The 26598-nt window shown below is 42.5% G+C and overlaps 3 protein-coding genes across 4 annotated transcripts; 1 reads left to right on the forward strand and 2 right to left on the reverse strand.

Moving 5' to 3' along the window:
- Nucleotides 1–3493: 3493 nt before the first annotated feature.
- LOC129376109 (dynamin-1-like protein) lies at nucleotides 3494–12740 on the reverse strand. Of its 2 annotated transcripts, XM_055055581.1 has the most exons (19): nucleotides 12530–12740; nucleotides 12111–12252; nucleotides 11556–11596; nucleotides 11375–11446; nucleotides 9888–9974; nucleotides 9623–9785; nucleotides 9425–9545; nucleotides 8958–9089; nucleotides 8058–8264; nucleotides 7326–7446; nucleotides 6763–6918; nucleotides 6602–6691; nucleotides 6436–6528; nucleotides 6288–6341; nucleotides 5902–5982; nucleotides 4592–4723; nucleotides 4365–4474; nucleotides 4047–4206; nucleotides 3494–3964 (listed from the first exon to the last, which is right to left on the reverse strand). In XM_055055581.1, the coding sequence occupies exons 1-19, from the start codon at nucleotides 12629–12631 to the stop codon at nucleotides 3908–3910; spliced, it is 2121 nt and encodes a 706-aa protein (XP_054911556.1). In that variant the 5' UTR covers nucleotides 12632–12740; the 3' UTR covers nucleotides 3494–3907. The 2 variants fall into 2 exon arrangements, with proteins under 2 accessions (XP_054911556.1, XP_054911555.1); XM_055055580.1 differs by lacking the exon at nucleotides 5902–5982 and having other exon boundaries at nucleotides 12530–12739.
- A 44-nt stretch (nucleotides 12741–12784) lies between these two features.
- LOC129376110 (short transmembrane mitochondrial protein 1) lies at nucleotides 12785–14447 on the forward strand. The gene is made up of 3 exons (XM_055055582.1): nucleotides 12785–12952; nucleotides 13524–13577; nucleotides 13927–14447. Exons 1-3 carry the CDS (start codon nucleotides 12938–12940, stop codon nucleotides 13996–13998), a joined length of 141 nt encoding a protein of 46 aa, XP_054911557.1. The 5' UTR covers nucleotides 12785–12937; the 3' UTR covers nucleotides 13999–14447.
- Nucleotides 14448–15168: 721 nt separating this feature from the next.
- On the reverse strand, nucleotides 15169–23865 carry LOC129376111 (putative ATP-dependent RNA helicase DHX57). Its single transcript, XM_055055583.1, is given in 28 exon segments — nucleotides 15169–15845; nucleotides 15937–16137; nucleotides 16220–16354; nucleotides 16440–16514; nucleotides 16601–16738; nucleotides 16827–16910; nucleotides 17114–17209; nucleotides 17339–17464; nucleotides 17466–17613; nucleotides 17698–17773; nucleotides 17776–17897; nucleotides 17983–18156; nucleotides 18558–18654; nucleotides 18736–18852; nucleotides 18919–19127; nucleotides 19564–19618; nucleotides 19696–19829; nucleotides 19931–20055; nucleotides 20192–20387; nucleotides 20458–20515; nucleotides 20518–20578; nucleotides 20992–21161; nucleotides 21237–22072; nucleotides 22707–22722; nucleotides 22725–22918; nucleotides 22989–23303; nucleotides 23366–23538; nucleotides 23640–23865. Coding segments are annotated over 26 exon segments (3885 nt in total). The 5' UTR covers nucleotides 23087–23303; nucleotides 23366–23538; nucleotides 23640–23865; the 3' UTR covers nucleotides 15169–15701.
- Nucleotides 23866–26598: the final 2733 nt, after the last annotated feature.

The following is a 26598-nucleotide window of genomic DNA, read 5'->3' on the forward strand; positions in this document are numbered from 1 at the left end:
TTATCGCCTTGAATACTTAGGCACTTTCTTTTCATTTTTGACCTCCACTCTACTATGTCATAGCGTGACATAGGATGCTATGTCATAGCGTGTCATCCTATGACACGTTATCCTTGAATACTTCGGCACTTTCTTTTCATTTTTGACCTCCACTACTCTACTATGTCATAGCGTGTCATCCTATGACACGTTATCGCCTTGAATACTTCGGCACTTTCTTTTCATTTTTGACTTCCAGTACTCTACTATGTCATAGCGTGTCATCCTATGACACGTTATCGCCTTGAATACTTCGGCACTTTCTTTTCATTTTTGACTTCCAGTACTCTACTATGTCATAGCGTGTCATATTATGACATGTTATCGCCTTGAATACTTAGGCACTTTCTTTTCATTTTTGACCTCCAGAACTCTACTATGTCATAGCGTGACATAGGATGCTATGTCATAGCGTGTCATCCTATGACACGTTATCGCCTTGAATACTTAGGCACTTTCTTTTCATTTTTGACTTCCAGTACTCTACTATGTCATAGCGTGTCATCCTATGACACATTATCGCCTTGAATACTTAGGCACTTTCTTTTCATTTTTGACCTCCACTACTCTACTATGTCATAGCGTGTCATATTATGACATGTTATCGCCTTGAATACTTAGGCACTTTCTTTTCATTTTTGACCTCCAGAACTCTACTATGTCATAGCGTGACATAGGATGCTATGTCATAGCGTGTCATCCTATGACACATTATCGCCTTGAATACTTCGGCACTTTCTTTTCATTTTTGACCTCCAGTACTCTACTATGTCATACCTTGTCATCCTATGACACGTTATCGCCTTGAATACTTCGGCACTTTCTTTTCATTTTTGACCTCCAGTACTCTACTATGTCATAGCGTGCCTTGAATACTTAGGCACTTTCTTTTCATTTTTGACCTCCAGAACTCTACTATGTCATAGCGTGACATAGGATGCTATGTCATAGCGTGTCATCCTATGACACGTTATCGCCTTGAATACTTAGGCACTTTCTTTTCATTTTTGACCTCCAGAACTCTACTATGTCATACCTTGTCATCCTATGACACGTTATCGCCTTGAATACTCAGGCACTTTCTTTTCATTTTTGACCTCCACTACTCTACTATGTCATAGCGTGTCATCCTATGACACGTTATCGCCTTGAATACTTAGGCACTTACTTTTAATTTTTGACTTCCAGTACTCTACTATGTCATAGCGTGTCATCTTATGACACGTTATCGCTTTGAATACTCAGGCACTTTCTTTTCATTTTTGGCCTCCACTACTCTACTATGTCATAGCGTGACATAGGATGCTATGTCATAGCGTGTCATCTTATGACACATTATCGCCTTGAATACTTAGGCACTTTCTTTTCATTTTTGACCTCCACTACTCTACTATGTCATAGCGTGTCATCTTATGACACGTTATCGCCTTGAATACTCAGGCACTTTCTTTTCATTTTTGACTTCCAGTACTCTACTATGTCATAGCGTGTCATCCTATGACACGTTATCGCCTTGAATACTTCGGCACTTTCTTTTCATTTTTGACTTCCAGTACTCTACTATGTCATAGCGTGACATAGGATGCTATGTCATAGCGTTTCATCTTATGACACGTTATCGTCTTGAATACTTCGGCACTTTCTTTTCATTTTTGACCAGTACTCTACTATGTCATAGCGTGCCTTCAATACTTTGGCACTTTCTTTTCATTTTTGACCTCCACTACTCTACTATGTCATAGCGTGTCATATTATGACACGTTATCGCCTTGAATACTTTGGCACTTTCTTTTCATTTTTGACCTCCACTACTCTACTATGTCATAGCGTGTCATATTATGACATGTTATCGCCTTGAATACTTAGGCACTTTCTTTTCATTTTTGACCTCCAGAACTCTACTATGTCATAGCGTGACATAGGATGCTATGTCATAGCGTGTCATCTTATGACACATTATCGCCTTGAATACTTAGGCACTTTTTTCATTTTTGACCTCCAGAACTCTACTATGTCATAGCGTGACATAGGATGCTATGTCATAGCGTGTCATCCTATGACACGTTATCGCCTTGAATACTTCGGCACTTTCTTTTCATTTTTGACCTCCACTACTCTACTATGTCATAGCGTGTCATCCTATGACACGTTATCGCCTTGAATACTCAGGCACTTTCTTTTCATTTTTGACCTCCAGAACTCTACTATGTCATAGCGTGACATAGGATGCTATGTCATAGCGTGTCATCCTATGACACGTTATCGCCTTGAATACTTAGGCACTTTCTTTTCATTTTTGACCTCCAGTACTCTACTATGTCATAGCGTGTCATCCTATGACACATTATCGCCTTGAATACTTAGGCACTTTCTTTTCATTTTTGACCTCCACTACTCTACTATGTCATAGCATGACATAGGATGCTATGTCATAGCGTGTCATCTTATGACACGTTATCGCCTTGATATACTTAGGCACTTTCTTTTCATTTTTGACCTCCAGTACTCTACTTTGTCATAGCGTGAGTAGTGGAGGTCGAAAAGGTCCAAAAGACATACCGTGTCATCCTAATTTTACTATAACGTCTCTGACTTCACATTAAAATTTTAAAAAATCATAAAATTTTACTATGAAAAAATTTTCATTTTTCCAAATAAAAAAAAAAAACACTCCCACTAAACTGACACACACTACAGTATGTCAAAAATTAGGTAAAACTCATTGTATAGAAAGATGTCAATCGGGGTACAGTATGTTTTCACTTGTTTGATTTCTTCATCTGACACGTCATGGCAACTTTGAAGTTAGTACTTTTGTCCACCTCTATTTTTTGGAAACATTTTGCAATTTTGACATGTAGGCTTTGAGTTGAAATCATTTTGTCAGACATCTCTTCATTCCTCAGCTATCGCGGCATTTTGACAACCAGTGACAATAAACGTTTCATTTCGGAGATCGAATTGCCTTTTCTTTATGATAGAGCTCAGTCAAGAATTATTTCGACGTCCATCAATGCAGTAAGTAACACTGTACTCCTGAAAAAGCTGATTTTACTCGTATATCAGTGCAGTCGTGATGGTCTGCCAGCACCGTCTTTCACTTGTCTGGATTTTGCTTTTTCCTGTGTATTTGTATCTGTAATACTCAGCTCCTTAATGTGAAAAAAATAAGAGGAAATGAAGAAATAGCCTTGAAATTTACTTTTGCTTTTTTGTCACGCTAGACAAAAAAAAAAAAAAATCTGTTTAAATTTAAACAGATTTTAAATTCTGTAGAAGTTTCCACTTTTATTAGGGGAAAAAAGCTCTTCAAGTCAACCTGGCACTAGAATCTATAAATAGGATTAAAAATTTGATCATGTGTAAAAAAAAAAAAATGTATAAATTAAAGGCGAGAAGTTCATCAGCTGTTGGCTTCGCATCAAAACACAAGTTGACAGAAATAAAGCACAACTTCTGTGTTTTGTTGTATTTAATGGCAATAAAATACTTCTTTATTCGGTGTTTCAGAGGCCTTACAGATATTTCACATCTAGGCAGCAAATGTAAACTTAAATAAATGACAATAAATAAACCTGATAGTTACTGTGACCTGCTTTACAATACAGTGTGACAATAGTGCAAAAAAAAAAATAAACAGAAGTTCAGTGTTCTTATTTGACAAGTGCTACTTTTTCAGGGAAAAAGGCTGGAAATGCTTATTTTTTAACGTTCAGTTTGAATGCCATCACACAGTTCCTTACAATGTCCAACAAATTCAGTGCAAGCTTTGTTTTTTTTTTTTTCTTCAAGTACGCTCACATGATACATATTGTACAGTTTGACCAAGTTCAGACATGATGATCTATCCGGACGTACCATGACTTTTTCACCAAAGGTGTGTTTCCCTGATCTCAGCGATCACCTGACTGGCCCTCTGTAGTGCCTGTTGGAGGGAAATGTACAAATCAATAATAGAAATCAAAACAGGAAGTGCTTGACTGCACTGGAGGGGCGGGGCATGTTACCTGCAGCATGTCGGCAGCCTCCTTCCGCCGCTGGGCCATGTCTTCAGACTCGGTCAGCAAGTCGTTGAGGAGCCCCGACTTGTACAGCTGTCCAACGAGTTCGCTCTGCAGGCTGTCCTTCACGTGGTTCACCAGGAAGTGCATCACTGCCTTTGGTACACTAGAGTAAACGGACAGAGATCCAAAAAGACATGATGTCACTGGTGTCGCCCTAAAATAATCCCTTAACAGTAGAAAGGTTTTTTTATGCTTCAAAGTGAAGCGTTTCCTGTTTGACATGTCAGCAGAAGGCCAGGAGAGTGGATTTTCAGCAGTCACCTGTCCTGGATGTTCTTTCGGACGATGAGGAAATACGACTTGATGAGGCGCTCGATGACCTCGCAGTCCCTCTGCTCCCGTGACGACAGCTTCCTGGCAACCGGGACCGGCTGCGGAAGCAAACCAAAAGGTCCAAACAATGAAAGGAGTTCACTTATAAAAAGTCGAAAGAAAGGGGAAAAAAAAAGAAATCCAACAATGTGCTTTGCAGGTTGAGGTTTGGTTACCACATCAAGCAAGTTAACAACTCCTTTCAGTGGACTTCCTGGTCCGGAGCTGGCCGTTTCCTCTCCCTTCTTTAGCATCCCTCTCCAGTTCCCGGTGCCGTCCTGCTCACCTTGAGGCCCTGCAGCCGCTGCCTAACACACACACACACATCAAGGGTCAAAATCAAAATAGTTAGGACAGCAACAAGGATTCACAAAAAATTTTTCTGGTGGAACAAACAAGTTGGCCTGCATCTAATTTATTTGTCTGAGTTAATCCTGCATATCAGGCTTGGTTTGTGGTTGTTGCAGGTTTGAATTTATGCTCCAAGAAGATTAAAACACTCTCGAGAATGAACCCAAGCAACCAAAGACTAAGTGGCGTGAAACCAAACCGGTCAACCAGAACTGGAAGTCAAAACGACTGAGTTTGTGTGAAGCAGGGCAATGGCAAAGTCATGCTGTGGGGGAACCTAGTTGCTTTTAAATGGGGATAAAATTTACTGCGGTCCAACATTATAAAAACGGATCCAAGCAGCTTTCTGATATTGGTAAGCAGAAATAAAATAACAGCTGGGCAATAGAAGGAGCCACAAAAACCTGACTCAAACTGGGTTCAAAAAAACAAACGAAACCCAACGTTTGTCCTTCAGCTGCAGATGTCTGGATTTAAAAAAGTTTAATCAGCACCACAGGTTCCTGATCCGAGAGACGTATCGTTAACAAGGTTGAAATTCAGCAGGCACGATGGGGAAAAAATTAGCATTCGATGCACAGTTGAGTTTTGAAGTCTGTAATTTTCATTAGAGATGCACCAATCCGATATTGATATATTTGATGACATACCAGTGATTAAATTTGAAATAAAGTCGGCAATGTAAACGACAGAAACGTTTTTCAGTATCCGATCGGCCGACACTAAACCTGACATATCCAAATCAGATCTGATTTGGATATGTCAAATTAGGAAAAAATAAAACTGTTCAAATTCACCAATAAAACCCAAAACGTGATCCCAACCTCAAGATCTTTCTGAGATCAAAGAAGCAACAAAAAAAGCAGCATTGAAAAGTGTTGAGTTGGAGAAACAGGGAAGAGAAGGAGATTATCATTTTTGGAGGGATTCCTGGTTGAAGAAAAAACAACACGCACACAGCTGTTAGAACAAGTTCCATCATGTTGAGGGACGTCAACACATCAGCAGACAAAGATCACAGTGCATGCCAGCAGCTCATGCACATCCATCCACCTAACCATCCATCCGTCCGTGCAGCACCATCAGACCCACAGCCGGCCGGGCGCGGAGCCAGCAGGCTGCAGTTTGTGTCCACCTTGGCACTGTCCACGTCTGTCCTGGACGGAGAGGGCTCGCCAGAAACCGCAGCTGGGCCTGCCGGGCCTTTGCCAACAGACTAGCAGGAATATGAGGGCAGAAACGTGGAAGTGGAGAGGAGGGGGGAAAAAAAACAAACAAAAAAAAAAAAAAAAGGCTCTGAGAAGACAGAAGAAAAAAAAAGACGAGGCTGGCAGTGGAAAGTTGAGAAGTGTCTGAGAGAATGAGCCTGGAGATTTAGGATTAGATTCCTGGACGGAAACTATCCGGAGCCGTTCGCGTTTGCCAGCCGTCTCGCTGTGGCGCTGTGAGCCGACGCTGCAGATTCCAACCCTAATATTAGAGCAAACGAGCTGCCTTCAGAAACCCCACTCTAAAGTTTACCTTATCCCTGGGGACTGCGGCGGGCAGCTCTCTCATCCTGTTTCTCCTCTGCTCCTAGAAAATAAAATAATTCAAACAAATTAAAAAAATAAAAAAAAAACTGTAAAAAATATATATTTCCAGTCAGATTAAATTAGTGGCTACGGACCTCGATGTTGTTGTTCATGACTCCGCAGGCGTCTGCAAAGTCTGGGTGCTTGGTGTTGATGTAGGCCAGCTCGATCGCAACCAAGTTGTGGACCTGCAGCGGGAAGAAGAACCCGTCCTAAACTCTGCAGCCAATCAGGCGCAGGCGTGCGGGCGGAGGTTCGTACCATCTCGTTGGTGATGGGGAGCCTCTTCCTCAGGAGGGAGGTGACCACTTCAACGATGGCTTCATGAAGCTTCGGGAATCTCTGCAGCTCCTGACAGATAAAACGGTATAAACGTGTGTGTGTGTGTGTGTGTGTTAGGACACAGAATGGGTGTTTTCTACCTGGGTGCTGTAGTTGCTGCAATGCTGGATGATCCGCTGCATCTCCTCGTGAACCAGCTCCACGCAGCGCAGACTGGGCTCCTCCAAGCGCTTCACCTGCTTCTTCACCAGCAATTCGAAGGAAACTTCAGGCACAAACAGGGACGGCCGCGGGCCCTGGCGGTGGGGATGGCGGGGGACGGCTTCATTATCAGGGCCACGACTAATAAATCAACTATTCTGAAGATTAATCAAATACATTTGAAAAAGTGGCGAATTCTGGAGGTTTGTCATTTAACCACTTGAGTCTTTTTCGTGGAATATAAAAATACAAATAAACAACTAATTCATTTTATTGTCTAAAATGCAACAACGTAGCATTCCTTCAGCTTCACTTATCGACAAAGGAGTTGTTTTTTTTAACTTGGACAGTTTTTGCTTAATTACAGTTGGATGTTTCACTGTATACTCCAGTTGATGATTAATCGATTACTAATTACAATTATTCCAATAATCAATGGCGATCCATTCTTCCGGCCCTATTATTTGTCATTTCCTGTTTGGACGGAAGGAAGTGAACACACCGTCGCGTTCCTGATGGCGGTCAGGATGTCAATGGTGCTGAGTCCTCCGAGAGGATCCACGGACTCCAGCGTCCGGCCGAACGTCTCGTGGAATATGTAGCAGATCCGGGCCCCGCCGCACCTGAAACGCAGCGGCAGGAGGCGGAGACGGTCGTCATGTCAACGCTGCGGCATCCCGACTCACAGCTTTCGTGAGCTCGACTTGTAAACTGGCCATCGCTCCATTCACACAGATTCATAAACTATGAAACTATAGATATCACCAACTTCAGTTTGGCGTTTTGGTCTCAACAATTTTGCTTACAAACGCTTCAAAATTCATTTTATTTCGTATTCACTTATTTTGGAGATTTAAAATCTATGTAGTGCTAAATACTCATTAGAATTTAATGTTTACTGATCTTTGAGAATGTACAATTATTAAAAAATGGCCTGAAAACAACAATATTATCGTTCATCACAATAACTTCCGGAACAAAAATTATCGACCAGAAAAAGTTGGAATTGTGACTTTTAAAAACTGTTCACTTATTCAGTATGAGAATGGTTGTAGTTATTTTTGTCCCCCTGTGTGTGATATTTTCTGAACAGCTCACTGTTCAAAATAAGTCGTCTCATCTCGTCTTGAAGGTTAAATTAAAATGAAATCAGAAACCGGAGCAGCTGATCCGATCCGCTCTCCTCACACTCACTGGCTCGACACCACCACCGTGTGGCGGAGCCGCTACTTACAGCTCTGCTGTCTCGATGTACTTGGCCGTGCCCTCGATGGTGTTGCAGTACTCCGTGGCGAACTTGGTGATGAGCTGCAGCAAGGTGGCGCTCTGGTCTTCCACAGGCTCGCCGTAGCTGCTGAGCAGGGACTGGTACTGGGCCGCCAGGACGTTGATCCGTGTCTTCAGCTCCGGGAGGCAGTCTCGGATGTGATGCATCAGTAGCCTGACATTAGCAGAGGAAAGGGCAGAGAGCGCCTGGCCTTAAATGACAAGACAGTAGCAATTCCCAGACGGCTCTGGGAAGAAGGAGCGATGCAGCGTTACCTCGTGTTCTCTGATGAATATGGCAGCTTAAGCACAAACACAAAATGTGAGAGCTGACTCAGAGCCGCCTGCAGCAACATCAGCTGCTTCAGAGCCGGAAACGTCGTAGGAGGTGCAGATAATGAGTCAATATTTTGTATATCAGAAATAAAAATAATTTTCAAAAAAATTGCATTGTTTTGTAATTGATGTTTAGCTTGGAAAAAAAATACTTAATTTGTGTATGCATATATTTTGTTTCACCTTGGTCTATGCAACATTCAGAGACACATAGGAGTCGTTACAAAGTCAGACTTCCATCAGTAGATTAAACAACTAATGTCTCTTACACTCAAATAAATAAAAAAAACATTTTAAAATAGCAAAAATTTCTGCAGTTTAAGCTCTTTTTTCAATGTTTTTGGTTTGATGAAATATGTGTTTATCTATTTGAAGAATAGCAGTAAAGGCACAGTGGAAAAAAGGCATGAAGCACGGCAGTGGGAGCAGCTTGATTCTGCTCTTTATGCTGCTAATAACTTTTAAAAACGGACTTTTATCGTTTTTGTTCACTGCATTATTGCTGATCCATTTCTCCCAGAGGTGAGCTCACCTGTTTAGGGTCCGGGCCAGGTATTTGGTTCCGTTCCTGTTGGCCAGCGACGGGTATTTCTTCTGCAGGAAGGCATACTCGTCGCGGATGGCGTCGGCCACTGACTTCTTATTGTTGATGTCCAGCTGACTCCTGAGGGTCCAAGACCGGAAAGATTTACAGAAAGAAATCATTGTACGACAATGACGTCTGCCTGAGTTCACTGAAGCTAAGCTAAGAGCAGAGGAATGATAACATTGTATCTGGAAGGACAACAATCTATCCACGATCTGCAAAACTAGGAAGATTGTCTGTAACGCAGATTCTACACAATTAAGGGTTATGGTTTCACATCAGTTTTCTTTCTTTTCCTTCAGTCTCACAACTTAGCTTCTTCTTATGAACTCTGGATTTTACGAGAAAAAAGAAAATGAAAAGATTGTTTTATTTTTGCCTATTGGGCATTATGGCCACTTTGCTGCTCACACCTGTTCACAACTCCAATGATCCCCAGCTTAACAGGAATGACTCTGCCCATCAGGACGTCCATAGCGTCCGTACCGGCGTCCATCAGGTCCAACTTGGTCACCACGGCCAGCGTCCTCCTGCCTGTTGATTCACATCCATTCAAAACGGAAGCTCAGCGAGGATTGCCGCCATTTAAAGGTCACGCTTTGCTTTCATACCGTCTGGATCCACCTCCCGGGCCACCTTGAGGGCTTCCGAGGTGGCCATGTCCGTGTTGGCCGCCGTGACCGCCAGGATGATGCAGTTGGGGTTGGAGATGTGCTTGAGGATCAGATCTCTTATCTGGATCTCGATGTCTTTGGGCTGATCGCCCACAGGCACCTGGAGAGGGGCGGATCCAGAAGGGAGAGGAGCCGGTGTCAGCTTCCTTCACAGAGCGATCGAGAGGCTGGTACTGCGGGAGCTGGAAACGGGACGGGTTACCTTGGTGATTCCCGGCAGGTCCACCAGTGTGAGGTTGACGACGTGAGGGGAGAAGATCTTCAGGTGAATGGGATCATCACTGATTCCCTGCAGAGGAACAGAATCACAGAATCAGAAGCGGCAAGATGAGTTTAGATCCTCCTGCCGGCTGCGATCAGATGAGGAGTAAATTGCCATTCGTCTGCCAGGCGGCAGATACCTCTCTCTAGAGGGTCTTTGTTTTTCTCTCCAGCAGTATATTCACAACTTAATCATTTGAAGCCACACTTGAAAAATGGATTTCCAAAAGACAGCCAGCTAAATAACTAAATAAACGTCAGAATCAACTTTAGACACAAAACTCCAGACAGCGACTCAAGAAATGGGAAATTCAGATGGAGACTTTTACTTCTTTTAATCAGTTAATTTAATCATTACTGACAAATGATATTTTTACAGCCGCTTCATTTGCAAGTAACAATCCAGTGACTTTTACTCAATAGAACGGCTTTTAGTTATGAGACCAACGTCTACTGTAACTAATGTTTAGTCAGCAAAGGTGGAAAATATGTTAAAAAATAGATAGAATTAAGAATTTTAAATTGTATAATTTAAAATAAAAAAAAAACATTTTTGGTCTATGAGTCTATTTAAATTGATGATTTTTGTATATGTGATCAAAAAAATAAAAAATTTAACACCATAGATTATTTAGTAAAAGAAAAATAAAATAATGAATGGCCTTTAAAGTACTGTGGGAAATGTAAACAGAAATAATATTTAAAGAACCGTGGGAACATGAATAATAAATATTCATGTTTATTATGAATAATAAACATGAATATAGCAGTAAAGACTATATTATACGGCTTGTCCAGCTAACTGTTTGTTTGCTAAAAGGTGCCGTTATTTCAGTCTTTCCTACCTTTGCATTTTTTTTCTACTATGTTCCCGACCCTTGCCGCTTATGAAATACTGCCATCTTATTTATTATTATTATTAATATTATTATTATTAGCACAGTCCTAGCTTACTACGTCGATGCCCTATTTTCTTGGAGCTTGGAGGAACTTTAACTCGGTTTCAAAATGTAAGAGCTGGCAATCAGAAATCAGCGTCTCTGGTGTAAATCCAGTTAAGTCGAAGGTCTGCATCCACAACGTAGGAAGGGTCACAAGTTAAACCTTTGCAGAGGTTGGATTGACTTTACAGGAGTTATAACGTCTACCTGTTAAGAAATACGCACCATTACAGTTTTAATCCTGAAATTTAAAGCATCTCTTAATTTCCCCTGACTCACAAAAAAAAAAACAATGACTAAACAACTGATTCAAAAATCAATCATTTTGTTGAATGAGGCTCTGTGGTAGAATAGTACACGATTTATCAAACCCAAACAAAAGGCTAAAGCGACATTTTGCTTTTCATTTGTTTTTCTAATGGCAGTAACTTTTTGGCCACCAGGAAACAGACAAACGCACCACCTCGGTCGTAGCTCTCCGTCTCACCTTATTGTTCCCAGACACTCGCTCTGTTTCGTTTTCAATTTCCTGTCGGATTTCATCAAAATCTGAGTATATCTGCAAAAACGAAAAGGGAAAAAATAAATAAATAACAAAAAGGGAGGAAAGCGTCACGACAAGTCATGACCAAGATGGCCACACTATGGAGGATCATGTGGAGGAATACCTTATTTTTAGTGTGTAGAAACTTCCCCCACTCCTCCACATCTGAGACACAATGAGAAATTGAGTCACAGACATATATTAGAAAAAACAAAAAACAACAACAAAAGCAGAAAAAACTTAACTGCTGGGTACAAGAGATGAATCAAACCCAACTAATGCAAGGATCAACATCTGACCAGGTGGTTTATTTAAGCAGCTATGAATATGGGAGAGGATACAAGACGCTAAACTCAGCTATTAAAACTTCAGAAAACCTGGAACGCTGCAACTCTGAGGCGCTGCTTTGCATCTGCATGTGGTTCGGAAAAGAGTGAGAGAGTCAGAAAAACTGATTGCTTTAATCCAATCATGTGGGGAAACCATCTAATTCTACAGGATCAGGATTCCACACTTATTGTATATCCTCATTGTATTTGTTGGATTTACAATGAGGCAGCAAAGTGCATCCTGACATACAAAACTCCATAAAACTCAAAAACCTGTGTTTGTTTATGTTCGTTACTGCATTCAGTATTTTCTCTACTGACTGGACACCACGTGTCTTGCAGGCGCTCACCTCCCTCCTCGTTTTTCCGGCCGTCTGCAGGATCAACGTGGACCAGCTGCAGGATGAGGGGCCGCCTGGTCACAATGCCGGTCCCCCGGGGCAGCAGGTCCCGGCCCACCAGGCTCTCCAGCACCGAGCTCTTCCCACTGCTCTGGAGACACGAGCACATCAGAAACACATTCAGCCAGCTGGGATGTTTGCAAGACTGTGGGCTGACAACATTTAGCAGTGTGCAGATTTTATCATGCGCATCAGCTCCAATAAATCATAAAAAAAATAAACGGTTTTGTCAAATCTCACTTCTTTCAAGGATGTGATGAAACCAAACACTGTGATACTGGTTCATTCGTGCGCGTTTGAAGCAAGGTGACAGGGCTACGACTAGACAGCTGCTATCACCAAAAGCTCACAGGCACAGCTGTTTTTACCTGAGTCCCCACCACTGCAATCTGCGGCAGCTGGATAATATCGGCCCCCACGGTGTTGAACACGTCCTGCAGCTTGTTTATCACGGGGATAAGAGCCTCCATGTTTGCTGGTTGATAGGTTTTAAAGAGACTCTATGTCGAGATGGAGCCAAAGTCATTCAATGTCTCCCCGGAAACACCATTGCGACAACAGATACCGCGTGGAGGTCTGGGAGTTGCAGTTTCTTCCACCGAGAACGGCTGAAAGGACTACAAGCGCCGAAGCTCGTCACGCGCATGCGCTCTGGTGGACGGCTAGCTTCGTTAGCTAGCTGGTTTGGATCATTTAACTTTGGAAGCGCCGACCTGCTTTGGACTACAACGTTTATGTAACAGGAGCAGGACTTTAATACGCTTATTTGCGTCATCATGTTGCAGTTTCTGGTGAGTTATACTTCCACGTCGACGCCTGACGCCCATAGTTTTGCCAAGTCCGTAGTAGCTTAAATGGTAACTGTTAGCGCTACATGCTAATAAAATATTTGCTTGACAGTTGAAAAGCAATCGCGAAGAAATACCTAAGAGATTCTGTCTTTAGAGGATGGAATGAGTTTTGGCACATCAAAATATGTATACTACTAGCAATATTTATGCCATAAATAGATTTTAGATAAAGAATTTAATCTGAAAGAGGAGTAAATTAACTTTAAGATTAACTTAGGTATGTACTGTAAAATGTTTTTGTTTGAATATATATTAATCATTTGTGAATAAGATCTAGTTTAGTGGATATATTGTCTGTTTATGAATCAGTTGGTAATTTTGTCAACTGTGATCTAAAGAAGAGTTTGCTTTACCAAGTTGGTGTAACAGAGTTTTTCTGTGTAAAAGCTGTTTTCTGTCATACCTTTGTTTTTTATTTTTCTGCTGTACACAGTTAAAGTGAGCAGACACGCTGTGTGTTTTGCATTACCCAACATGAAAAAGAATAATAGCTCTACTTCTTTGTTTGCAGGCTGGCTTCACTTTGGGGAATGTAGTGGGAATGTATCTTGCTCAAAATTATGAAGTAAGTTCTGCTTATTTCATTAAAAATGACATTTCTTGACTTTATTCCCTGTCCCACGTTTGTCAAACTGAAGGCCAGAGGCTTTTTATGTGGCTCTTTGTTTAATTATAAGAATTTGCTCATATTTTTTAACAGCTTAAGGGGTTTTATAAATACATTCTGCCACATGCAGCCCTTTCAAAAGCATTTATGATCTCGATTTGGCCCAAAACCAAAATGAGTTCGAAACCCTGGCCTATCCCATTAACTACAGGACAGAATTGGAAATGTGACAAATGCTGTTTCTCTTTCCTGCTAATTGCTATTTCCATTTAAAAGTTCTGTTGCCAGTGTTAACCTATATTCTCAGGTACCCAACATAGCCAAGAAAATTGAAGCTTTTAAGAAGGACGTGGAGGCCAAGAAGAAGCCCCCAGAGTGAGCAAAGCTGGACTGTGCTTCAAAGAAGAGGAGACGTCTTCTGCAGAGATTATTTATCCACAGGGTTTTGTTGGCTCAGGGGTATCGGGGGTGTGCATTCGCTACAGGATTATTTGACATGAGTAAAAGCATAAGCAGTTCCAGGAGCAGTATTTATTTCCCTTCTCTGTAATAAATCCTTGTTTCCATTGGAGTTTCCCCTCCTTGGGTGCATTGCCTAGAAACTTGATTTAACGAATAATGCAGCTAACTGATGGGATCACTTTAAAGTCTGATTGGACTGGTCGCCTGTTCTTTTTTTGTATAATGATAATGTTTAAAGTGCATTGAGATGTACAGAAACAAAGCATAATTAATCTACCTTCTGAATTTTTAGTAACAACTGCCAAACGTTTTGCTACACCTTCACAAACATTGTTCTCAAGCCTACAATAAAGTTACAGAAAATGACATTAAAGCATTCTATCATTCCTTTGAGCATCAACTCTTACACTAAAAATGTTCTTTCAACAGATGGCGCGGTTTATGTAATGTTTGGCAGATCTTATCTGTTTTTTCTTTTTTTTGTTCCCTTTTTCTTTTGGGAATTTGGCCACCCAAACCCTCTGTACTCCAGACATTGTGGTGCATTGTGGGATATGTAGTAGAGGATGTCCACCTCTTGTTGCATTTGGAAGAAGATGATTTCTTTTTGTAGAGTTTTTGGACTCCTGGTCTTCTTGGCAGACTCGGAGTTGTGGGATCTCGGCTTCTTGGACTTGTTCGGCTTACACAAAGAAAAGAAAATGTAACTTTTCTTAATATGATATGATATGAATATGGTAAGCTTTTTAAAATAACTGAATACTTTACCACAGCAGAATATATTTTACATTTCTGGAAGAGACATGACAGATGAATAAGAAAATAAGTTAAAAGTAGAAAAACCCCCCAAAAAATCTTACCAGGGATTGTCTTGGCACGGTTCTGCATGGCGCCCTGGTGAGACGCGAACACTGAATGAAGCAACAGGCCTTTCTCACAGACCTCTACATTTCTGCACTGAATCTAAGAGAGCAAACCTTCCAACCCAACTTGCAGCACCATTAACCTCGTTACAACATCTTCATAATAGAAAAATGCGGCAACTGAAGTGAAAATTTGGCATTTTAAGACAAAGAATATACTGAAACCAGGTGTTACTTTCAGTTTTATTTGCAGGGCACTGTGAAGTGAAAGATGACGGCTTTCTTTGGCAGCGGAGATCACGTCCTGTCTCTGTAGCCCTTCCGTTCACATTGTTACAGTGTAGTTTTGACATCATTTCAACAGAAAAATACATTCAACATATTGGAAAATATCTGAACACCATGCAACTCTTGGACCTCAGTCAATCATGCATTTCAAATAAATACACATTTGCGTGCAGTCACTTCAGAATTAGAAAAAAAAAAATCCAATATGGACCCGAGAAAAAGCTCAAGTTGTGACGCACACAACCCCATCGCCACCTACAATGACCACTCAAAAAAAAAAAACTGTCATTGGAGTGACGTGACATCATTTTTAGTGCATGTGCAGCAATAGTTTTGTACACAAAACGAGATATCAAAAATAAAACTTCGTCATCTGCATAGAGCTGGAGATTCAATTACAGTTAACAGCGGAGCTCCGCATGTTTTAGCCCTTCAGGGTAAACGGATCATGAGGAGCTCAGCCGGGGCCTTACTGGGTGGTTATGAGGTGGACGATCATGCGGATGATGCGGGAACCTCGGGGGCAGCTGCACAGGTCCATGCTCGGGTTCCTGATTTTGTCTTCCAGCAGCTGGTCCAGCTCCCAGCGCAGCTCCTTCACCAGCTCAGCCACCTGGAAAACACCCACACAGGTTGGTTGGTTGGTTGGTAGTCTCAACCCAACAAAAGAAGAATTTGGGATCAAGTTATTTAGTTTGTCTGACCTGATGCGACGCTGCTGCGAACCGAATCCAGCCGTCATCCAGAGAGATGAGGAACTCCCCTTTGTGGAGCTCCACGTTGACCTGACCGCCTCCGAACAGCACCAGCGGGTAGACGGACACCATGCTGCAGTCTCTGATGAAGACGCGGCTCGTCTTCACCTTCTCGTGGTAAACCAAATAGGGGCTGTCGTAGTGGCGCACCTGAGTGTCGAAAGAATCACGTTTTTTGGGGGGTTTTTTTGGTCTGAGCTGACCTCGGCGGTTCTGTGCGGCTCACGCTTACCATGTAGTTGACGGACGAGGGATGGATGTGGACGCAGCCGTCGCTCTTGGTCATGAAGCGCAGCTCGTTGGCTTTCGGCTGCATCTTCATGGCTCCCTTGCTGGTCATCTTGTAATTCCCCTGAGGAGCTCGAACCTGGATAGACCAAAAATATTGAGCTTCAGCTCATGAAAGAACCTTTTTAAACTATTGGGAGCAGGAAACATTGAAGGACAATCACCTGGACCACGTTTGGATAGAGAGCTGCGCACAGCATTGCAGACATCAGGCGGATGTTTTCTGAGTTAAGGTTGGCCTGGGAAGCAAAATGTGACTGATTTTAAGAGGCGTTCTTCAAGTTTACAGCAAAAAGATGGATTCAGTGTGACTCATATGACTCGCCTCAGGCCCAGTAGCCTCCAATACACCATCCGCTCCCTGTGAGGTTAAGCGTTCAATAGCCCTGGCCCTCAGTCCCTCCTTAATGAAGCCGATATCTGACAGCAGCTCCGCAAACTGCCTCTTCAGGCTGGCGATCTCCTGGACAGGCAGCAACGTTGAAGATGTTTAAAGAATTAATTCACAACACAATCCCAAACTTTTGTCTAAGAAGTTTGTGATTTCTGACCTGTAAACTGCGCCAGGACAAGAAGTTCTCCCTACAGAAGCGGAAGCTGGCCTGGTTGCCGCTCTTTGCAGCGCAGCACCAACCCTGCCAAGGAGGGAGAGGATCCATTACATAATTTGTAACGAAATATATTCCCAGACATTTCTATCATATTTTCTTGCTGAATCATAAATTAGTGGATTGCTTTTTTCCACGGAAGCAGCAGATTTATGACGCAGCTGGTGGGAAAGGTAATTAGACTGTGTAACGCCATTCATACCATGTAGAATAAAAATAACACTCAGTACCTTGTATGCCTGTAACAAAGCCAGATGGTCACTGTTGGCCAATGCAAAGTCACATTTCTTCTCACTGGCTTCCTCTCTCTTATCCCATGGAGACACCTGGAAACAACCCAAATGCACAAATGCTTCAGGAATCAGGATGTTGGATTGTTGTTGTTTTTTTCATATTAGAGATTAGCACCACGTAGATGTGATTCACATTGCAAAGAAAATCCAAGGCCTGCTTACAAACGGTGATTTAAAGGCCAGACTGGCTGCAATGGTGAGCGCCGGATCGAGGCAGCGGAAGATGGCGCCGAACAGCATGAGTTTCCCGATGCGCACGTCGACGGGCAGGCAGGCCAGGTGGTAGCCCCAGCGGGGTCAGCTTCTCATCCGGGGTCAGAGCTCCCAGGTCCTGGAGGCGCTGCCTGGCATCTTGGCTCCCCACGTCCGGCGGTTCGATGAGCCGAGAGAAGACGGACTCCAGCTGCTGCTCGGCGAACAAGTCCAGGATCTTAATTCTGTCACGGAAAGAGTAGGAGAGTAGGAGAGTTTAAAAACTCTGCTTTAACAAACGAGCAAAGCCAGGAAGCAGACGGACGGACCGCAGGCAGAGCTGCTCCAGGGGAACTCTCTGGATCTCGGGCAGCTGCTGCTCGGCCAGCTGATGGCGGAAGCAGGGCTGGTGAAGAGGTGGAAGCAAACCCCCGAGGCCACTCGGCCCGCTCGACCTTTCCTCTGCAGCGCGTTGGCCCGGGACACCCACGAGTCCTCCAGGCTCTCCATGCTCTTGGAAGCATCGTACCTGAGAACAGGCAGCGCAACACGGACTCGTCTCAAAACCGTTTTTTAAAAAAGGGATTAATCTGTTTAATCTAATCTAATCCTACCTCTTTTCCTTCATCTTTCCAGAGTCGATGACATAAACCACGTCGTCGATGGTTACCGAGGTCTCCGCGATGTTGGTGGAGATGATGATCTTGGTGACGCCTTTGGGGGGGCGGCTGAAGACCGCCTGCTGCTCCTCGTTGGACAGGGTGGAGTGGAGGGGGTAGACCACACATCTGGTGTGTGTGTGTGTGTGTGTCAAACAGAAAGTGAACATCGTGGATCTTTTACAAATCGAAAATCATGTAATACACAGCATGTGCAAAAAGCCTTAGAATAAGTGAATCTTTTGTTGCTGGAGCGATTATCTTAAAGTGAGTACTACTCTAAATTCTTAACTTAAAAAAAGAGAATGAGTTGTAAGTACATTTTTAAGTTTATTTTAAAGGATTCTTGCCTTTTTTCTTGAAGACAATTTTGCCTACCGACTGAAACGTCCAAAAGTTATTATTTGCTGCACAAACAGCCGGATTTAATGTCGGTGAATGTTCTGCTCTGTAAAGCTCATTTTTTTAAAAACATAATTGCATTTCTTTTTCTTTTTTTTTTTTAAATTATTGCAATTAAGGTCCCAAACCTGGTGGTGCGTCTGTTGTTGAATATCCTGTTGGATTGCAGCTGCTCATAAAGCATTTTAATCTCAGCAAGGCCTGGCATAAACACCAACACAGCACCTGCAATCAAACCAATAAAAGTAGTTTAGAAATATTAATATCACCTTTTTACGGAGAGCAGCACAAAATACCAACTCTGACCTGGTGGGTAGTTGTGTTGTCCGTCTACTATCCACTCCAGCAGGCTCTCCACCAAGTCCATGTTGATCTTGTCCAGGTCCATGGCAGCAATAGTTTTAAGGACAGATTTGTTTGTGTCTATAAGATTGAAGTGGATCATTAAAACCCCGACAGAACCTTGAAGCGGAATAATTTCTTCGAAACTCACCTTGTATCTGATGGTGAGCTCCTGCAGGCTGAGCTGCTGGTCTGGGGTCGAGTCTTTGACAAAATCTTTCTTGCAGAAAGACATGAAGTTCCACACGTCGTCGCCCAAGTCGTCCACCGCGTCCCTCGTGCCTCTTCGGCCGCTCGCGGAAGACGAGTTCTGTTTCCCTGAGCGCATGTAAGGGCTGCCGTCTTCCATGACGTAGCTGGAAACGTACATGAAACAAAGGATTGGGGGGCAAGGTCAGATGGAACAATGCATGGACAGACAGGACAAACAAACATATAAAGGACAGACAGAAATGAAAAAACAGCAACGACAGAAAACAGGAAAAAAAAAAGTGCAAGACAGACAGAAAGTAAAAAGAAATGATGAATGAAAGAGAGAAGAAAAACAGAATAAAAGAGAAAGTAAAAGTCAGACAATGAAAAGAAAACAGACAAGGAAACAAAGGAGCAAAGACAGAAACCAAGAAAGGAAGACAAAATGGAATAAAGAGTAAAAAGTAAAACTTCAAACATTTCATTTCATCCAGACCTGGAAAAATCTCAAATCAAATGCCAGGTTTTTCCAGACTATTTATTAGCCATGCTGCACTTAAACAATTATGAGTAGAGCTAGAAGAAAAGTGAAAATATTACCCAGTTTTTGCAATGGCATCTTCAAGGAAAAACTGATCAACAGGGAATGTACGACCTGGAGAAGAGGAACATTTAGATTAGATATATTAAGGTTCCACATTCAAGTTATGTACTGTGGACCAGAGTCCGTACCGGGTATATGGATAGTTGGGCAGTCGTAGAAATACTCTGAGAAGAGGTTGGCATTCAGAGTGGCACTCATTAGAATAATCTTCAGGTCTTGCCTCTTTGTAATAAGGTCCTTAAGCACCAACAGCAGGAAGTCACTGTGTGGAAAAAACGAACAAAAAAAAAAAAACAGAAGACGTAAAGAAACCACGAAGACTCTGCACAGGTTTTAACATTCCTCTGAGTTCAGTGAGCTGACCTCTCCTCTGTCCGCTCATGCACCTCGTCCACAATAACGTGCGAGACTCCTCTGAGGTCTGCGTCGCCCTCCAGTCTTCTGAGCAGAACACCCGTGGTGCAGTACAGCAGCCGGGTGGCCGACGTCTGGAAAAATGGAGGAAAGAAAGAGATTTTTCTTCTCTGCAAGGTGTCCACATTTGGGTTTCCTCTACATGTCATGAAATGTTGAAATCCTGCACGCGCACTTACTAATGGAAAATAAACCAGCATGTGTGCATACCCTGACGCTCTCCAGGCGGATCTGGTAGCCCACCGAGTTCCCCAGACTCTCGGCCCGCTCCTGTGCGACTCTCTGAGCCACAGAGATGGCAGAGATCCTCCGAGGCTGGGTGCAGATGATGTTGGCCACCTGTCCGGCAGGACCGGCCAGAGAGGCGTCCAGGATGAACTGAGGAATCTGAGTGGTCTTACCACACCTGGAAAGAAGGAGACGCTTTAAAAATGCACAGAGAGCAGAAACACGACAGATGAAGAGCGTCGCCTTACCCAGTCATCCCGCTGATCACCAGAACCTGACAGCCGTCCAACTCATCCAGGATGTTTCTTTCTCCTGCCAAGCCGGGAGGTTCCTCCTCTGCTCCAGCATAGACTTAAAGCGCCGGGAAGACTGGGCCGGGAATGAAAGAGAAACACAAATCTAAAAGTTAGATTTCTGGGAAAAAAAAAAAAAAATCAGAATTCGGAGTTTGGACTCAGGGATTAGAATCCAAATCCTGAAATTCGGCCTTCTGAGATTAAAGTCTGAATTTGGAGATATCAAATATCAGAATTTGGAGAAAAAAGGTCAGAATATTGACATGAAAGTCAGAATTCAGTCCCGGCCCGCACAGGAGCGGGCCGAGTGTCTGGGGAACTCGGTTTTATTAGTTGTTGATCATCTTTCTACAGTTGTGGCAAAAGAGGTTTTGGCACAAAATAAAATCACCTCTTCCTTTCCAAATGATATCTCAGATAAAACGACTTAGGCCATCATTGCACGAAGGGGACGATGTGAAGTTCCTGATGTTTTGTCAGATCTACCTGTTTTCTCTGGAAGTCTCGACACAGCTTGCCGTTTTCTTGCAGGAGGTTCTCAGTTTTCTGACTGTGCTTGCTCTCCATCTTCTTCCTCAGGTTGACGTAGCTCTCAGCCTCCACTGGGACAGCTTCCACCTCCACCTCCTCCTCAGGCTCCTCAGCCTCTCCAGTCGCTTTTACCGAAAGGAAGAACAGGCATCAAAAGCGAAACAACGAATGTCAGATGCCTGCGGACCTGGAGGACTCACTTTCTGCGGGTTTCTGGGTTGGTGGTGGAGCGTTCCTCCTTCGGTTCGTGCTGCTGGTTCTGCTCTTTGCGATGCCGAGAGGATTCGGCTGTGGTGCCACCACAGGAGGCGGCGTGCTGTACTTGTGATGCCCAAGGGCCAGAAGCTCCTTCATACTGAGCTCGTCCTCGCAGACGGTGATCAGGGTGTAAACGACGGGCTCGCCACTCTTCGCCGCCGCTAGTGCTTCTCCAAACAGCTTCTCGGTGACACAGAGTCTCCCCGCGGCTGCCACCGACTCATCGTTGGTGCTGAAGGCGACTATCGGCGCCTGGTGAGGGTAACGGTTTCCCTTTGGGAAGCGGACCTCCAGCTCATACTCAGGAGGAGAGTAGCTGGTGAAGCCGGGCTGGCTCGGCCCTTTTGGGTCCGAGGAACCTGCCCCAGACTTCTCTCTCTCCGGAAGCTCGTGTCTGAACCGGCATTTGTCGCCGAAGCGGCAGCCGCGGTCTTTGAGGTAGAATTTACAAACGTTGCGGCTGTTTTTGCCCGCGGCATCGCCTCCGTTTCTGGCCGGTTTGACAGAGAGGAAGGGGACGTCCAGAGACACCGTCCACACGGTGTTGGCGATGCGCTCGTTGAAACGGTCGCCATAAATGGCAGCCAATGCCAGGGCTTCCTCTTGACGCTGGCTCAGGCATTCGTCCATCGGCACCCCCTGGAGGCCATCGGGGGAAACCGCTTTCTGCCCATAGCGTTCGCTGAAGACCTGGTGGAGAAGATGCTCCAAAGTCGACCCGAATTCTCCTCCGCCAGACTCCAGAGCCTGTTTGCTTCTCTCCCTGTCGAAGCCGTATCTTCAAAAGGGAACGCAAAAATGTTAAGAGAAAATAAAATATAAATAATAAAATAAATAAAACTGGTTTAGAGCATCAAGTGCTAAAATCTAGTGAAAGAAATTAGTTGTAACTTTTTTTTAAAAAAAACACCATATTATTTTGATAATGTTTAAATTAAACAACATAGAACTTTGGATAAATAAGAATGGATCCGTTTTCATTTTTGGGATGTTGACATTCATGGAAAATTATCTACAAAAAGCATTCAACCTGACAAAAACAGATATATATAATGTCACTGGGACCTCTAATGTAATTCTGTTGTGGAAATTCAACTAATTATTCAAAAACTGAAGACTTGCTTAAACCCGGATCTGTGGTTATATTTATAATTAAAGATGTTAGTAGAAGGAAGGAAAAGGGGATGAAAGAGAGGATAAAAGAAAGGTCGAAAGAAGAAAAGAAAGGAAGCAAGAAAGAAAGACAAAGAAACACACATATGATAACATCAAAAATAAAATTTGGAAAATCAAATAAATAGTAAAAATACTTTGGTTAAAGTCCAAACTTTTCCAGAGTTCTAATAGAAATTGATTAATTTCAGGAGCAGCTCACGTTTCACCTCCCGATATAAACTTTATGATGTGATCACCTGCAGAGCTTCCCAACGCAAATAAGGAGATAATGGGTTCAGTTGTGGGCCGGTCCTGCTCTTCCTCCACCCCTTCCTCCTCTGGGTAATAAGCAGGGCTCTCATCTCGCTCCACAGGCTCATCGTTAGTGACCCAAAACTGACCTTCCTCACGGGGATCCAACTCATCATATTCCTCCACCTCTTCTTCTGAATAATCAGAGCCAAACTCCCTGTTGCAAACAGAGTCAGATGTTGTGTCCAATAACTATTAAAATAATAACAACAGAAGCGTCGACTCACTCATAGGGCTCGTCAAAATCCTGCGTCTGCAGCTCCCGCAGCAACTCCTTGAGCTGTTCTTGGTTCTCATTGGTCATGAAGATTTTCTGCAAGGGCATGCTGCTCGCCTCGGGTCTGCTGCCCTCGTTTGCTTTCAGAGGGACCCTGAAAGTCGCGAGGGACCTGGGGAGGGGCTTCCTGTCGCCCTTCGAGTCCCTTCGGCGATCGTTAAATCCCCGTCCTCGTCCCGCATCTCTCCCCCTTCCACGCCCGGCACCACCGCTGCCGCCACCACTACCACCGCTGCCACAGCCACCGCCTCGTCCTTTTCCAGATCTGAGGAGACAGAAGTTCAAGGAAGGCAAATGGGATAAAGTGATAAGTGAAGCCGTGAATACCTGCTGGAGCGAGAGGGTCCAAAATCTAGGCTGAAATCGTCATCGTCGTCATCCCAGCGACCGGCTCCTCCTCCCTTCCGGCTTCCACCTCCGCCACCCCGCCTCCTCTGGGCTTGTTAAATCGCCCTCCTCCTCTGTTTGGCTTCCCTCCTCTTCTCCTGGCGTTCATCTTTCTGCTCCGACACACACAATCAGTGCAAAAAAAAAAAAAAAGAAGAAAAAAACACGCAGGATTTCTGCAAATAAACTCCCTTAAACTTCAAAGTAAGCAAACCTTCAGTCAGTGTTCCTTCATGGCTGCGAACCATCTATGAACAGAGACAGAAAAAGAGCAGATTGGATGTGTGTGTTTTCAGCTTTTATAGCAAGAAAAAAAAAAGGAAAGGCAGTCTGGGATCCTGGAAACAGCAGCAGGGACAGCTGATAGACGCAGAGCGAGGCGGTTACTGTAGGGGCACGACGGAGCGGAGAGTGGCTTATAGCTGAGGGGGGATTTTCAATTCAAGTGCAAAGCAATGAGATGGTGGCTGACACACAACGCTGTTGGCTGCAATTATGCAATCAAACCGCGGAGTAACAATCCCAGCAGAGGCGACACGGCTGCTCAGGCGTATCATTAGCAAAAAGAGCTATGAAGGTTAGAAATACAACAGAGAGTTAAGAAAAGTCAGATGGGGGGGATTGCTAGTCATTGCATTGTACTTTACAGAAAATAAGTCAAATTACGAACAGAGCATCAAGTACATCAAACAAAGTCATAACACTTAAACAAAAAGCACATTAATAAGCGTAAAACAAGACAATAATCAGTCATTAAAAGCTGTTCTGAAATGGTGGTTTTGAGACGTAATTTTAATTTTTATAGAAGATTAAATGAGTACAGAAACGCTGCAAAGTAAAAATCGAACTAACATCATCAAAATTGAATTTGCTAGTCAACACTTCAGCATTATTAGGAAAATGGTATTAAATTCAAGGCTACTTAAGTATTAAGAATTGTAAATTTATCTTTCCTATTCTTATTATTGCACATACCATATATAATTAGATATTTTTATTATTATTCCTGCTGCTTTAAGGTTGCCATTTTAGAGATATTAACCATTTCTTATTCTCTCTTTTCTTATGGACACACAGTTACTCCAATATGAAACTACAGCTAAATTTAATCAAAAAAACCTCTGGGTTAGCTCTTTTGTGGATTTTTATATATGTATATGTTTTTTAAAAATTCTTAACCGGTCCTAATCAAAACTTTTACTGTTGTTAAGATTGTGTTTTTATATTTGATTTCTTTCTTTCTTTATTTATTTATTTCTAAAACATACTCAGTCTAGTCTTTTACAATTCCTATTACAAGGTTCTATTTTTTTGGACATGTAGCTGAATAAGACTAAAAATGTATATGATCTGTAAATTGTCTTTCTGTACTGAACATACTACATTTCAGAGGTTAATGTGATTTAATAATATGTTAAAGCAATCATAAGCAATGAGAGTTCTTAAGGACACATCTAGTCCAGTTTACTACCACTACCCTCAGGATACTGATGTTCAATGAGGTCAATTAATTGGACCTCATTATTAATTTAAAACTCAAAGCATTCCAATTTGACAATACATTCAGCTTTTTCCATGATTGACCCCAATTAAATCATATTTACTGAGTGGGGATTTGTTTGCTCACTCAAAACTAATTTAATGTAAGGGAACTTGATTATATGACTTCAATAAATATTATCTGCAATCTGCAATAAGTCACTTGGAGTTATTTAAGGGGGATCAGAAGACATAATGTTTCGTGTATTGTACAAGTTAACATGTCAAAAACAAAGGCCATCATACGCATCAACTTAAAAACTTCATAAAATAAAAAGTTTAAATGAAAATAGTACACAAAGAAGATATGATAATTGAGTCTTTTATACTAATATGAAGTTAATAGTTCATCAACATACGTAGCTACCCTGAGAAATAAACTGTACAAGGTCTCGGCACATGTGTGCGAAAAGGTTTGTTTACGAATGCGAAATTAGCATTAGCATCCATATAGTTGGCTAACGAGCTAACAGCTAGCACGCGTCTAACTTCCACTGTAGCATGCTAGGCGATGTGTGAAAGATGTCCTCACAGCCCAGACTCTCATTCTTCACAGCGTGGAACGAACCCAACCGTCTGAAACGTGTCACAACAGACAAAGCCGACGACTCATACCTTTCAGAAAAAGAACTTTTAAAATGTGAACGTACCTGAAACAGCAGCTCCAACACACTCCGCCCCCCCGGCACGGCACATAGTCTTTCATTGGCCGAAGTTCGGAGTTCATACTTTCTTTTCCGGTTCTTGTGTTGCATCACTGTGGTTTTTAAACCACTCTTAAGTTACTCATAACATTTGACATTACACAAGCATATTGGTAATATAAATTTTCATGAAACAATACCTTAAAAATTTAGTTTTTTTTCAAACTACGTGAGAGGAAGTAGTGGGCGGGATTTAAAGATAAGCTCCGCCTCCTAATCGCTGTGATTGGTCCTTGATTCTCCAGTCTTCCGCTGCTGATAGACCACTTAAAAGGGGAAAAAAAGCAAGCAAACGTAATAAAGACTTTCTTCCATTCAGCTAGCATTACAAACTTTTCAAAATTTTTTTTGAATGTATCATGGGATACAGAGTTATATCATCATCAGCTAGTAATATTGATTTCCATACCAATCACTGCAAATAAAAAGGTGCATGTGCAGCTACAGAGGTAAAGCTTTTAATTGAATTTCTACCTGCAGAGAAAAATGTCTGACTGCCTTTTCTGTTAATTTTATCACAAAATGTACAAAAAGTCACACAACAGGCAAACTACAAATAGTATAAATTGAAAAGAAAACCCCAAAAAACATTTCTCATTCTTGTATCCACAATGTAATAAATGCAACAATACCATCAGCCATGTGTCATCATTGGGTTGAAAGTCCCCAGGTAATGGTAAATTCCTTCAGTTTTTTTAAAATCATATTTCAAGTTTTGAATAAGAAAAACTTGAAACTTAATTTTATTCATGTATTCTAAACAAACAAACAAAAAAAATCAAAATTAATTTTGAATAAAGCAATTAAAATTTCATCTCCTCCAAGGCATGCAGACTCATTGAACTATTTTGATACATTTTGGAAAAATTATTCACACCATTTTTGTCAAGTTTTCAAACAGTTGTAGTTCTTTCCGCTCTCCAGGGGTTG

This window comes from Poeciliopsis prolifica, unplaced genomic scaffold (assembly GCF_027474105.1).
Source record: "Poeciliopsis prolifica strain line A6 unplaced genomic scaffold, Auburn_PproV2 SCAFFOLD042, whole genome shotgun sequence".
Lineage (NCBI taxonomy): Eukaryota > Metazoa > Chordata > Actinopteri > Cyprinodontiformes > Poeciliidae > Poeciliopsis > Poeciliopsis prolifica.

Excerpts from the sequence above, each read along its gene's own strand:
- LOC129376110 (XM_055055582.1), top strand. Across the intron at positions 13,578-13,926 it reads ATCTTGCTCAAAATTATGAA|GTACCCAACATAGCCAAGAA; the intron begins GTAAGTTCTGCT and ends CTATATTCTCAG.
- LOC129376109 (XM_055055581.1), bottom strand. The coding sequence starts at position 12,631 with ATGGAGGCTCTTATCCCCGTGATAAACAAGCTGCAGGACGTGTTCAAC. Across the intron at positions 11,597-12,110 it reads CCGGAAAAACGAGGAGGGAG|ATGTGGAGGAGTGGGGGAAG; the intron begins GTGAGCGCCTGC and ends ATTGTGTCTCAG. Across the intron at positions 5,983-6,287 it reads CCGCAGTCCCCAGGGATAAG|TCTGTTGGCAAAGGCCCGGC; the intron begins GTAAACTTTAGA and ends TATTCCTGCTAG.